This window comes from Macaca fascicularis, chromosome 12, assembly GCF_037993035.2.
Source record: "Macaca fascicularis isolate 582-1 chromosome 12, T2T-MFA8v1.1".
Taxonomy (NCBI): Eukaryota; Metazoa; Chordata; class Mammalia; order Primates; family Cercopithecidae; genus Macaca; species Macaca fascicularis.
This window is the reverse complement of record NC_088386.1, coordinates 55,212,368-55,226,702: the sequence shown is the minus strand read 5'-3', so window position 1 is coordinate 55,226,702 and position 14,335 is coordinate 55,212,368. Positions and strand designations below refer to the sequence as shown.

Genomic DNA, 14,335 nt, shown 5'->3' with positions numbered 1-14,335 from the left:
TCTCTTTTTGTTCATTCTTTCTTTCCTTTTTACATTTTTTTTTTTTAATGGATTCTCAGTCTGTTGCTCAGGCTGGAGTGCAGTGGTGTGATCTCAGCTCATTGCAACCTCTACCTCCTGGGTTCAAGCAATTCTCCTGCCTCAGCCTCCTGAGGAGCTGGGATTACAGACACGTGCCACCAGACCCAGCTATTTTTTTTTTTTTAATATTTTTTTGGTAGAGACAGGATTTCATCATGTTGGCCAGGCTGCTCTCAAAGTCCTGACCTCAGGTGATCCACCCGCCTCAGCCTCCCAAAGTGCTGGGATTATAGGCATGAGCCACCGCGCCCGGCCCCTACAACTGTTTTCTATCCCTTAAAAAAAAATTATATTAGGTATACTGAGACATAAACGTAATTTCAATGACATAAATCATATTCAAGGCTGAGAGCCAAGACATGTCCCTGTAACCTTATTAGCTTGTATGAACCGTAAGATCAAAGTTCATTGTCCAGCTCTAATATATATAGAAAGTTAAGCAACTATTTATTATTTTTATTTACCTAGTGATTTTCACTGATTCTAGAATATGCTGACTTTTTTCTCTTTAAAATAATTTCAGGAGCGGACATGATAAGCATACATAATGAAGAAGAAAATGCTTTTATATTGGATACTTTGAAAAAGCAATGGAAAGGCTCAGATGATATCCTACTAGGCATGTTTTATGACACAGATGGTAAGTGATATTTACCTCGTGGGACGTGACTTTGTTCTTTTTTAATGTAGTAAAACTGATGGCTCTTCAATTCTCTAGTTCAAGTTGATGATTCCTGTGGCCTCCAGGTGTTACATTTTCAGTGTGCGGCTATGATCGTACCACAGCTTGTATCTGCATAGCTCAGTGAGTTACACAGATGAAAGCCACAGTTGATTCTTGTCTAGATTAAAATGTGGCTCTAAGGCTCAGTATTTTTGTAATATAGCATGATCATAAAAGTTAGTATTAGCATCTGCAACTAATAGGCTAAGGATAGAGTAAATTATCACGGTTCTATTATATAAATGTATTTATCATCACTGTAGACAAATATAAAGTACGTATGTAAACATTTTCAAGTGAAATGAAATTACTAAGGTTACTACTAACATTTAACTATTTTTCTTGACTTTTCCCATAAGAATATTATACATGTATATATTTTTGCAAAAACTGAATCATCTTCAGAAACCTCTTAAATCGATAGCTTTTGATGATTTGGCTGTACACAGGATATATTCCTCCTTCTAATTTTAATCCTACAACCAAAAGTTTAGACCAGACATACCTTAGTAACTTTCCACCTTTAATCCTACACGCTTTTCGACTTGAACACCTTTTAAAACTGTCATAATGTTGAAAATATTCCTTAATTGACAGATGCGAGTTTCAAGTGGTTTGATAATTCAAATATGACATTTGATAAGTGGACAGACCAAGATGATGGGGAGGATTTAATTGACACCTGTGCTTTTCTGCACATCAAGACAGGTGAATGGAAAAAAGGAAATTGTGAAGTTTCTTTTGTGGAAGGAACACTATGCAAAACAGCTAGTAAGTATGACTGAAGGTGTTTTTCCATTCTAGGAGGGGCAGGGAAAGTAGGGCTGGTTTTAAAATAATTTTGAGATAAGTATGCCTCAATAAATAGGATAAGGCTAGGCACGGTGGCTCACACCTGCAATCCCAGCACTCTGGTAGACTGAGGCGGTGGATTCCTTGAGTGCAGGAGTTCCCAGCTTGAGCAACATGGCGAAAACTCATCTCTACAAAAAATACAAAAATCAGCTGGGCATGGTGGTGTGCACCTGTGGTCCCAAATACATGGGAGGCTGAGGTGGGTGGATCAATTGAGCCTGGGAGGTTGAGGCTGCAGTAAGCGGTGAATAAGTCATTGTACTCCAGCCTGGGCAAAGAGCAACACTCTGTTTCCAAAAAAAAAAAAAAAAAAAAGAAAGAAAAGAAAAGAGAATAAGACTTCAGAATATATTAATAGGATGGTTTGCTCTTAAGTCTCTTGGAACTCAAATTATAATTTTCTTACATTTAGGAGATAAGGCCAGATCACATGAAATAGGCATACTTTTATTCTATCTGCTTAGTGTTTGCAAGAGGTCAAAAATTTCTTGTTTAAAGGAATTATTATAATCTCTTTGCATGTGATTTAAGTGAGCAGAAGTGGTGAAGAATAATCATGTATAATTCTAGAATTCTTGTGTTACTTTACAGGGAATTCGATTCTCCATAAGAACATCCTTTGTTTAGGCAAACAAAAACTACATCATAGTTTATAATTCATTTGGAATTAAAATGTTTTCTTCTGACCCATCAGAAGGTTTTTTTTTTTTTTTTTTTTTTTTTTGAGACGGAGTCTCTCTCTGTCCCCCAGGCTGGAGTGCGGTGGTGCAATCTTGGCTCACTGCAACCTCTGCCTCCCGGCTTCAAGCGATTCTCCTGCCTCAGCCTCCCGAGTAGCTGGCACTACAGGCAGCTGGCACTACAGGCACCTGCCACCACGCCCGGCTAATTTTTATATTTTTTAGTAGAGATGGGGTTTCACCAGATTGGCCAGGCTGGTCTCAAACTCCTGACCTTGTGGTCTGCCCCCGTCCGGCCTCCCAAAGTGCTGGGATTACAGGCGTGAGCCACTGTGTCCAGCCCAGAAGGTTTTTTAATGAACAGAATTATCCTGGCCCACAACAGTATTTTGATATTTGTTAAAATACTACACAGTTTGTTATTCTAAGTTTTAGAAAGTAAATGTTTTCTCATTAAAGAAACTTAAATTTTCAAAATGTGGGCTGGGCACAGTGGCTCATGCTTGTAATCCCAGCACTTTTTGAGGCTGAGGCAGCCTTGTCAACATAGCAAGACCACCATCTCTACAAAAAAAGTTTTGTTTTGTTTTTTAATGTTTCAAAATATGAATTTGGGGTGCTTGAAACATGATATAAGCAACCATTTCCCCATTTTGCATACTTAGTATTTTCCCCTTCTACTTCAACTGTAAACCAAACTCCACATCCTGCTCTGCTTAATTCCTTTCTTTACATATGGAAGTATGTACATTTCTTTACTTGCAACGGCAGGATCCTTGACTACTATTAGTTTTACAGTGATTATCAAAATGTTCATCATAGTTTTATGGTAGTAGTATTCAACTTCAAATATTTGTTTTGCAAAATATTGGTTCTTTTCAGGTACTGCACCTCATGGTGCAATTACATAAAGTTTTTAATTAAACTATAACTTCAAAACATCAGAAGTAGTGAGTACATCCATACTAAGGTAGTTAGGGTCACAGTTGTTTAATTTTACGACATTTGTTTTCTATACTCTCCAACCAGAATCCTCTTTTTTCCTTTACCTCATTATTGTCTTTTCCTCAAGATCCCATATTCGTTTCCACCAACCAAGCTAATGCATGTTGTGAGCCCTCTACAGCTTTCTTTAAAAACTAAGTTCAAAACAGATGAGACAATTAATGAGGCAAAGAAATACGGATTTTAAGCTATGAATATGTTGATATTAAGCTACTAATAAAAGGGTTTATTTTTAATGATTGTGAACATGTTTAAAGTCAATCCTACAATAAAGCATAATTAAATTCTAATTTTAATTTTCTTTCGTATTTTAGTTCCATACAAAAGGAAATATTTATCAGGTAAGTGATGATTTGGTCTTTAAATTTTTCCCACAATTAAAAATATATCAAAATTCTGGCATATTAAAATACTATTACAGATCCCTTTTAAAAATTATGTAATACAAAGTAGAACAATTTTTATAAGAATGTAGAAAGGTCTCTTAGTAATAAGACTCGACATTTTAAATATATTCTACAATATGTAGTTTTGTCTGGCTTCTTTGACTTGGGAATTTTTTTTAGATTCATCTGTGTTGTGCACATTCACTGAATTTTTTTCCTAAGCCTTATAATACTTTATGAATATATCATATATTGTCCATTCTCTTGTTTATGGATATTTGGACCACTTCTAGTTTCAAACTAATTTGAATAGAGCTGCCTACGAACATTCTCATACATCTTCTTTTGGACTATGTTCTCATTTTCTTTGAGTATATTCTAGAAAGTAGAAAGCTGGGTCATAGGGCAAGTATATGTATTTAGATTTATTAGAAACCACCAAATAATTTTTCAAAATGCTTAAATCATGTTACTACTGGCAGCGTGTCCAAGTTCCATTTGCTCCATGTTCACCCCATGATGGTATTGTCAATTTCTTTATTTTTAGCCATTCAGATCAGGTGTGTAGTGATCTTTTTGCGGCTTTCATTTTCATTTACCTGATGATGTTGAGCACCTTTCAGATGATTATTTATTTGTATATCTTTTGTGAAAAGGCTTTTACCCATTTTCGGAGTGCGGAGTGCGGAGCTTGACTCGCTGCAGTCTCGACCTCCTGGGCTCAAGCAATTCTTCCACCTCAGCCTCCCAAGTACCTTGGACTACAGGTGTGGGTCGCCATACCCAGATAATTTTTTTTGTACAGATGGGGTTTCACCCTGTTACCCAGGCTAGTCTCAAACTCCTGGGTTCAAACGATCCACCCACCTCAGCGTCCCAAAGTGCTGAGATTACAGGCGTTGGGCCGCCATGCCCAGCCACCCATATTATTTTTATCGAGTTGCCTTTATTATTGGTAGGAATTTTTAAAATAACTTTTGTTTCTTTAAATTTGGATATGGGCCGGGCTAAATAATACAAAGCTTAGCCGGGCACGGTGGCGAGTGCCTATAATCCCAGCTACTTGGGAGGCTGAGGCAGGGAGAATTACATGAACCTGGGAGGTGGAGGTTGCAGCACTCCAGCCTTGGTGACAGAGTGACTACATCTAAAAACCAAAAAAATTGAATCTGAGTCCTTTGTCAGTTTTCTATTTGGGGGTTACTACGATAGAACTATGACAGAGGAGAAGAAAAGAAGTGTTGAGTTCGTGTGTATACAGGAATTACATCTTCATTCATCTATAGGAAGAAGACAATAAATAACAAGCGTTAGTGTGGATATGCAGCAATTGGAACTCTTGTGGTGGGAATGTAAAATGGGGCAGCCTCTGTGAAAAACAGTGTGGTAGTTCTTCAAAAAAATTAAAATTACCGTATGATCCAGCAATTCCACTTCTCAGTATGTATCCCAAATAACTGAAAGCAAGGAGTCTTTAATATCCGTACACCCATCTCTTTGATAGTTGTGTATCTATGTTCATAGCATCATTTGCCATAGCCAAAAGGTGGAAGCAACCCATGTCCATTGATGAAGAGATAAACAAAATGTAATCTGCGCATACAAATGAGTATCATTTAGCCTTAAAAGACACGAAAATTCTGACACACGCTACAACATTCATAAACCTGAAGGACATTAGGTTAAACAAAACAAGCCAGTCACAGGCCGGGCGCAGTGGCTCACGCCTGTAATCCCAGCACTTTGGGAGGCCGAGGCGGGTGGATCACCTGAGGTCAGGAGTTGGAGACCAGCCTGGCCAACATGGCGAAATCTCGTCTCTACTAAAAAAAAAAAAATTAGGTGAAACCTGGAGGCAGAGGCTGCAGTGAGCCGAGATCGCTCCACTGCACTCCAGCCTGGGCCAGACAGAGCAAGCCTCCATCTAAAAAAAAAAAAAAGAAAAGAAAAGAAAAGAAAAAAAAAGCCAGTCACAAAAGGCCAAGTTCTGTATAATTCTTACCTACAGTATGAGGTACCTGAAGTAGTCAACCTCACCAAGAAACTCTTTGCCAAGGGTTAGGTCAGGGAGAAATGGGAATTTAATAGGTAGAGTTTCCATTTTACAAAATGAGTTGTTCTGTGAATGGATGGTGGTGATGTAGCACAACGAAGTGAATATACTTAATGCTACTGCTAAGATATTATTTGTTACATGTAATTCTTTAAATTACATTTAAAAAAATCAAGTAGCAGAAGCATGTTATTTAGACATGGAGATAAATAGCTGAAGCAACAGGAGTGTAGTTAACTTTAAGGAATGGATGTTCAGGTGAGTAGTAGTGGAGCAGGAGCACAGTATTTTCATTACGTATCTTCTAGAACTGATTTCTAAGCTATGTAAATGTATTACTTTGGAAAAAACAGAGATACATGTAAGTTGGAACGTTTAGAAAAAAATAGATCTATGGCTTCAAAACCATGAATAGATGAAACATCTGGCAACATAGGGTCTTCAGACTACAGAAAAAGTAATCTCTAAATTCATTACATGTATATATGTGTACGTAAATGCATATTAAATATGTGTGTATAATTTAGTGAGTAAATACTGTGTCAGACTTTCTCCTAAAGTTAGACATTGAAGACAGAGCAATGAACAAAACAAAAGCCCCTGCTCTCAAGCATACATTCTAGTGGGAAGGGTAAAACAAAAATATGTGAGATAGTGACATATCCTATAGGGAAAACAGGCAGATAAGGATGAATTCCAGTGCAAGAAGGGAGGTGCTGTACTTTATTTTTCATAGGGTGGCCAGGGAAGGCCTCATTTGATAAGGCCATGAGTTTGCAGAATCAAGACCTAAAGTTAAAGTGAAAGCCTGTCATGTAGACAGACAGGGATTAGGCTTAGTCTGACTTTAAGGAGTAACGGTAGAGAACATGGAGTTGAAACAGCAAGGAAAACCACCCAATAATTAAGTGTAGCTGCAATCTTGGCAAACAGGGAGTTCCCCTTCATACCAAGTGTAAGCTGGAAGACTCCCTTGGGAAGAATACTTTCAACAGAATTAAGGTGTCCATCGTCGGATGCACCTAGTGTGGCAAGCAGACAGGAAAGGGCAAGTTAGTCCAAGCTGGGTTCAGCAAAGGTTACTAGAGAGGACACGGGAGTTAAATCTTCAAGGACAGGTTATCTGAGATGACAAATCAGGACCAAGGTGAAGGGTTGAATTTTTGCTGTCACTAAATGGACTTGGGCAAGTCATTTAAACCCTGTGCCTCAGAATTAAATGCACACAGTTGGCACTCAAACTAACCTGAGGTTACAGCCCAACAAAATGTTTCATATAGTTTTTGAGGTGGATTATACATAGTTCGGTCCTCAGATGATCAGTGTTTAGAACTAGGGCATGAAAGTAGCAGTCAAATAGGAAACAGAAGAAAAATGTGTAGTCTTGATAATTAATAGAGAGGAAGTCTATAATTTCCAGATTGGATGACTGGGCAGTGGCTATTTGCAGGAATTCAGAAGCGATTTGGGAGTAAAGTGGGGGTACACACACATATTTATCTATGGATTTACATACAAAACTTGAATGGTTGAGATCAACCATGGAAAGCTTTGAGTCCACAAAGATGACTAGGAAGCAGTCGTCTGAAAAACAGGAGAGAGCAAAGTCAAGGAAGCCAAGTGAGGAGATAACTTCAAGTCTGGACCGCTAACAATCTAGTTGCCTCAGGTTGAACTAAAACATTCACGTGTTTATGCATGTAGTCATAAAGAGATCATTGTTGACCTTTGCCACAGGAATTTCAGAATGTTGAGAAAATGGATTAAATGGGCTTAAGAAATGACAAAGAAGTGAAAGCTTGTTTCAGTGTTTGTTATGTCTCCTCAAGTAAGGAACATTGATAGGCTAAAAAGTATTTTTCCTAAATTTTGTTTCTTTAAAAAAGTAGGATTTCATGGTAAATAGCTATTATACGCTCAAGCAATGGATTTTTCCTTTAATTAATGAGGTAGATAATAGATTTCCTAATGTAAAACTATCCTAACCTCCAGATACAAACTACACATTGTTTTAATACACTGCTCATCAGTTGCCTTGACAACTGACTTTGTCACACATTTAATAGTATGCAGCTAACTAAAACCTCTGGAGTCAACTTTGGCTAAAGGTCACTTGCAGAATGTGAAAAAGCAGCATACATACTTACTGTGTCTCACCCATCTTGGATGCTGTCCAGTTCTTAGGATACCAGGTCTTTTAAAGCTATATAATTTAGTGTGTAAATATTTCTCAATTACCATGATCTTTCAGACTTGTTTTTCTGTATTACCATCATGTAATACCTATTTTTAACGTAGATGCTACTGATTATGAAGCTATTACTGTACAATCATTAGTAGACTGAAATAAAGTGTGTTCACATTGGTAAAGTTAAGGTTCTACACTGAAAATGGGCTATGTTAATTTTAAGAAAACTAACTACGGGGCTGGGCACAGTGGTCCACACCTGTAATCCCAGCACTTTGGGAGGCCGAGGGGGGCAGATCACTTGAGGCCAGGGGTTTCAGACCAACCTGGGCAACATGGCAAAACTCTGTACTAAAAATACAAAAATTAGCTGGACATCATGGTATGTGCCTGTAATCTCAGCTACCCGGGCTAACACATGAGAATCACTGGCACCCAGAAGGCGAAGGTTGCTGTAGCCAAAAACTATGGAAGAACCCCATTTGAACTCAGTTTACAGAATTCTTGGCATTTTTTTTTTTTCATTTTAATGTCTTTAATAATACCAACAAATCCACCCTCACACCTTACCAAATCTTTACTACCAAATTTTATTTCAGGATTAAAAGATAATTCACTTGTGACCATTTCCTCACTCCTCCCAAAAAATCCTGTCAATATCTGAAAAATATCAATGGCTCTCCCTCACTTTAACAAATAATTTGGCCAGATTTATCTCACTAATCTTATATACTTCCAGGTCTCATTTTAACAAGCACCAGTTAGAAATAATGGGTATTATGAATATATTTAATAATCAAAAATCTGTCAAAATTATTCTGAAAATTTTTCACATTCTTTAGTCTATTACTATACATAATACAAGTACCTGCCCAAAAGTATTTTCATCCTCCTAAACCAAGTTACTTTCCTCAATTTATTAAACTGGATTCTTATAGAAAGATTACAAGGGTTTGAACAGGCAAGAACTGCAAAGTTGTACATACTTATAGAACTTTAGGGAAACACACAAAGAATGAATGAATGCAGACACCCAAAAGCAAGGTACTTTTACTGCAGCTCTTGGGTGTTTTTTTCAGGTAAACAAATCTTAAATCCCCAAAGCCAGGTGAACCATTAAACCTCAATAATGTAACACATTATCTAAATACTAGAATTCCTAAAGGGAACAGTAGGTCTGAATTTGTAGTCTTAGAAAGTAAAGCAAAGGAACACAAACTGGAGCATGGTGTACTTGGGTGATTTCCATTTTGGGATCTTCAGTAGAGTGGAGAAGTGCACAACTTCCTAGAAAATTTGAGTAATATTCTTCAGGCCAAGAAATATAAATCTTGATAGGAACAAATGTGCAATTTTTGGTTTTCTCATCAGTGTGGGAAATTCTCAACAGAGAAATGTTTAAAAAAACTACAGTTGTGCTCATCAAAATATACTTGCAATTTGTGTACCCTAATCTCCCATATGTTCTTTTGTCTTTTCCTTTTCAGATAACCATATTTTAATATCAGCTTTGGTGATTGCTAGCATAGTAATTTTGACAGTTTTGGGAGCAATCATTTGGTTCCTGTACAAAAAACATTCTGATTCTCGTTTCACCACAGTTTTTTCAACCGCACCCCAATCACCTTATAACGAAGACTGTGTTTTGGTAGTTGGAGAAGAAAATGAATATCCTGTTCAATTTGAGTAAGTTTTTGGTAATCTTGCACTAAGACATCAACAAAATGCCCTGGCAGAGATTCTTGGGAAAAATTTTAATATAAAACTTGACATTGGATATTAGAGCTTTAATGGTTTTCCTTATTCCAGTAACATTTTTATGTATTCATGTTGTGAAAAGAATCTTTAGGTTCATTAAAAAAACAGGTTTTAGAAATGATCTTAGATCTAATATAGTGATTTTAAGCATCCCGTCAAATGCAGAATCTGTCACTTGAATGAAGGAAAGCTTAAAGCCCAAGAAGCAGATAAAAATAAAAGCTCAGCCTATTTATCTTGCCTGCCGTATCTTCCCTTCTAGTTGACCACATATGTTTATTAGTAAACATGAAATGGGGAATAAGTGATTTTAAGTACATTCCATACATTTAAGTATCTTTGATAATTGTTTCTTTGGCAGATAATTCCTCTAGAATGTGTATTTCATGATTTAGATGAAGAAAATTTTACAACTTTTAACACCCCACACCACATAATTTTAGTTTCATTACACACACCATTTTATCACAAATGACTCGTTTTAATTAATGTTTATAAGTCTTTTGAAACAAAATATGATCGCTGTGTCCAGGATGGCATGGAGAAAGCTGGCAATTAGGTTAACACTTATATATCCTAGTGCCCCTTTAAGGATTTCTTTCTTGCCACCGTACCTTTTGTACCTTCCCCTGTACAAAGTATTTCATTCTCCTCAAGCATTTATAAATTTTTCCTTCAACGACATGAAAACTGTGTAAACAAAAACCGAAGAAAAACACTAAGTACAACTGTAGTGACAATGATCAGTTTTCAGTGCATTTATTGTACATTTTAAGAAAAAGGTGAAAATCATTTGGGGAGTAAAAAAATGAAAAAGCTGAAATGAGTGTTTTCCTCACCATCAATAAATCAAAAACAGGATAGATAGAATGTATAAATTTCACATAAATTACTCATGTATCACTTATCAATGGGGATACGTTCTAAGAAATGCATAGTTAGGGAATCTTCTTGTGTGAAAATCAGCTTGTACTTACACAAACCCAGATGGTATGGCCTATTTTGTTCCAAACCTACACAGCATGTTACTGTGCCGAATACTGCAGACAACTGTAACACAACGGTATTTGTGTATCTAAATATAGAAAAGGCACAGTAAAAATGTGGTCTACTAAGGGAACACTGTTCTATATGTGATCCATTACTGACTGAAGTATATTGTCTATATTTAGAAGTCTGAAGCTCAAAGAAAAGTAATCCCTCTCCTGAATCCACACCCCATCAATTATCTTACTTTCTTATGGGGAGATACACTATCTCACTAGCTTGACTAATGGCAACAAAGTCCCAGCTTTTGTAATCTTTTTATTGACCACATGAATCGAAAACACTCATCACAATTAACGGCACTATCATTAATGAGACATAAGTAACTAAAAAGTGACACAAAACTATTAACAGTGTGGCTATGTGGTACTGAAAATGCAGGCATTACACCAGCTGTTACATAAGCACAAGCATGCTCTGTAAGAGCTTTACATTTCTGAGATGTGGTGTAGTGTTTGAGATGTCTATTTTATTATTGATAGACTATTACTAATGTCAATATTGAATACTACCTTGGAATTCCTCCCTGGTTTTCCTATCCGAATTGTACCACTCCTTGAAGAACTACAGGCAAAGTAAAATTATGGCGTTATTATATCAACTAAGAGTTCTAAAGGAGTTCTTAAAGGAGTGGTAGAATTTGGGTAGGAAAGTGATTAAGTCCAACTTAAAACCAACACTCTCAAACATCTAGAACTACAATGTCCAATGAGCCACTAACCACATGAGGCTATTTAAGTAAATTAAGTATAGTTTAAAATCCAGTTTCCCAATTACATTAGCCACATTGTCAAGTGTTCAAATCACAGGTGGTTAGTGGCTACCATACTGGGCAACATACATCATAGAACATTTTCATTATAGCAAGCTTTATTGGGCAGTGCTGCTCTTAAATCCTACCTTCCACTCAACTCCCATACAACTTTCTTTTGTATGTTTTGATACTTTCTACCTAATGGCAACTCTTCCAAAACAGCTGTTTTAAACTCTGATTTAATTTTCAACATTTGGTTTCATGGCCTCTGGTAATGAAGTGCTATATACATATATGATCAGTCTCGCTGTGTCGCCCAGGTTAGAGTGCAGTGGCTCAATCTTGGCTCACTCCAATCTCCGCCTTGCAGGTTTTCAAGCGATTCTCCTGCCTCAGTCCCCTTAGTAGCTGGGACCACAGACATCTGTCACCACACCTGGCTTTTTGTATTTTTGGTAGAGACAAGGTTTCACCATATTGGCTGGGCTGGTCTCAAACTCTTGACCTCAAGTGATCCACCCACCTTGGTCTCCCAAAGTGCTGGGAGTACATGCGTGAGCCACCACGCTCGGCCTACATTTTAATTTTCTTTATATACCAGAACATCTATAACAGGCCCCTTATCTACTCATTAGTCAAGAGATAATTGGATTACACACGCAGGCTTGTTTACTACATTCAGAATGTAGAAACTGCTTTCTTCAACATCTTGGTTTTAGCTAGTAATAACAATATAATTCTTTGGCAGATATTTAGAGTAACATTTTAAACTACATTTTCTTAGAAAATTGCATTCTTTGTAGTGAGCAGTGTATGGTCTCTTTTGTTCAGAATTTAAAACTGATAACCAATGAAAGCCTTTTCTCTAATTCCTCTACTGTCATTTACATGATAATCTGAAGCTAATATGACAATATTTAAATACTAAGTGGTACTAGGGAACTAAAAGAATACTGTAAAGCTTAAGCCATTGTTATCACTGTCATTTAGCATTTAATGACAAAACTATACAGAATTATCTTATATGCATACCAATCAATGTTTTGTACCATTTAGTTAAAATTTTTAAATAAAGTTTTATGGGTTAAGCAGAACATAATTGTCATACTGAATTTTATTAAAAGTATATATACTTCAAATTCAAAGCATCCCTAAGGACCCACAGAATATATTAAAACTACCACCCTAAAATTTTATATTTTTGCTTTAAGACAGACAATGCAAAGATAACTGGCAAGAGGTGAGCAATATTTTAGAACATTTATATTACTGCTTAAAATGAGATTTGCAATTTTAATAAAATTCTTGGTTATGAAGTTTGATGTCTTCTTTGAGCACCAGTTTAAAAGGAAACATTTCAAACTAAAATAAATCAGTGTGCACTTTATTTCGAGCCAATGTTTTACATAAGACCAACAAACTAAGTGTGGGCAAATTGTTCATTCACTTGAGAAATTACATGGTTCCATTTAGGTTTGAAAAAGTAGTTTGTTGCCATAACATCAGACCTTAAGGTGTTTTAAAGTGTATCCTAAGGGTATTGACAGAAGAAAAATACAGTGTTGTGGAAGTATACACAACTCATGACCACAGTATAGATCCATTCGTGGTAAATAATGTTCATCTGTTCTCCAAAGGTAGTGAAAAATATTAAGTCATCAAATAAATGCTCAGAATTACCAAGGAACAGTTAGAAACGACCAGGATCCAAACAGGTTATTTATATATTTATCTATAAAGAAGTGACAACACTAAAAAACACATTGAAAACCAGTGTTTTAAACTCTGAATGTGGGATTTAAAAATATTCCATTAACTTAAGATTGCAATAATTTTTTTTTAAACCAAATAGCGGACTGGCAAGTCTCATATAATTTAGAGCTGTAATATTCCTAAAAGGAATATCTACATACTATAGCCTATCAAATATAATCTGCATTCTACAAATCAATACAAAAATCTATCCATCATTTATACATTTTATATTTATATACTTTTTAAAAATTAGATTTTATTGCTAAGTGAATTTGGAATTCAAATTAAATTTGGAAACCTAATATAATGCTCTTCTCATAACCTCCCCATTCTTTTTTAAATTTTTAAACACTGGAAGCAAATGATTATCAAAATGAGACTGCAACTTAAGGCATTTTAAAAGAAAAAATAATTAGGTGCCATATAGCATTTTATTTCAAAAGTATATTTTGTCCCACTTTTCTCACTAGCAAGAGTAAAACACAAACCTTTTTTCATAAATAAGACTACAGTAATCAGAACACAAAAAAAGGGTTGATAGGCATTGCTTATTTAAAACAAGGGTAATACTTCCCCACTTACTTAAAAGAAAAAAACCTTTTTGATTACCAGTTTATAAACATCAGATTTGCTATGTTAAAAAGTCCAGCAGAATTTTAATTCAGCAACACTTGAGAATGAATATATATATACAGGCATACATGTGTATGTATATATTCATTTTATATATAGTAAATGTATTTATTAGCCATTCCCCCACAAAAGTAATTTATATTTAATTGCCATTTTTAATAAACATTTGTGTTTACAGATCATCCATCTGTCTTATATGAAGTTAGGCAATATCAAATGTCCTGTTATGGTCTCCATCTTCTTCGGAATCATCCTCTGAAGCTGTTGAAAGAAAACAGGATGATCAAGAATGATTTTAAGGGGGATAAGAATGGGAAGTGTAAATATGAAGCCAGAACAGCAATGACTTGTAAAAACAAAAATCCCAATTTAGTATACTGTTTGATCAAAATGATAAGTTGTGTGACAGGGTTAGG

General features: G+C 35.9%; 2 protein-coding genes across 25 annotated transcripts in view; one reads left to right on the top strand and one right to left on the bottom strand.

The window, feature by feature from the left end:
• Positions 1 to 14,335, top strand: part of CD302 (CD302 molecule) — a 40,616-nt gene that overhangs the window by 10,846 nt on the left and 15,435 nt on the right. The window contains exons 3-7 of one of the 4 annotated variants that reach the window (XM_065526511.2): positions 605 to 721; positions 1,403 to 1,576; positions 3,660 to 3,686; positions 4,388 to 4,498; positions 9,460 to 9,658. In XM_065526511.2, coding sequence (XP_065382583.1) covers positions 605 to 721; positions 1,403 to 1,576; positions 3,660 to 3,686; positions 4,388 to 4,498; positions 9,460 to 9,658 — 628 coding nt within the window. Of the gene's footprint in view, positions 1 to 604; positions 722 to 1,402; positions 1,577 to 3,659; positions 3,687 to 4,387; positions 4,499 to 9,459; positions 12,626 to 14,335 lie in introns of those variants that run through there. The other 3 variants (XM_065526512.2, XM_005573257.5, XM_005573258.5) reach the window with 3 other exon arrangements.
• MARCHF7 (membrane associated ring-CH-type finger 7) overlaps positions 12,900 to 14,335 on the bottom strand; it is a 55,113-nt gene continuing 53,677 nt past the window's right edge. For all 21 annotated transcript variants that reach the window (XR_006691248.3, XR_006691249.3, XR_010580218.2 and 18 more), the window contains one exon: positions 12,900 to 14,180. Coding sequence is in view for 17 of the 21 variants with exons in the window: in XM_074009259.1 (XP_073865360.1) it covers positions 14,112 to 14,180 (69 nt within the window). In the remaining 4 variants the exon portion in view is untranslated. The remainder of the gene's footprint in view (positions 14,181 to 14,335) is intronic.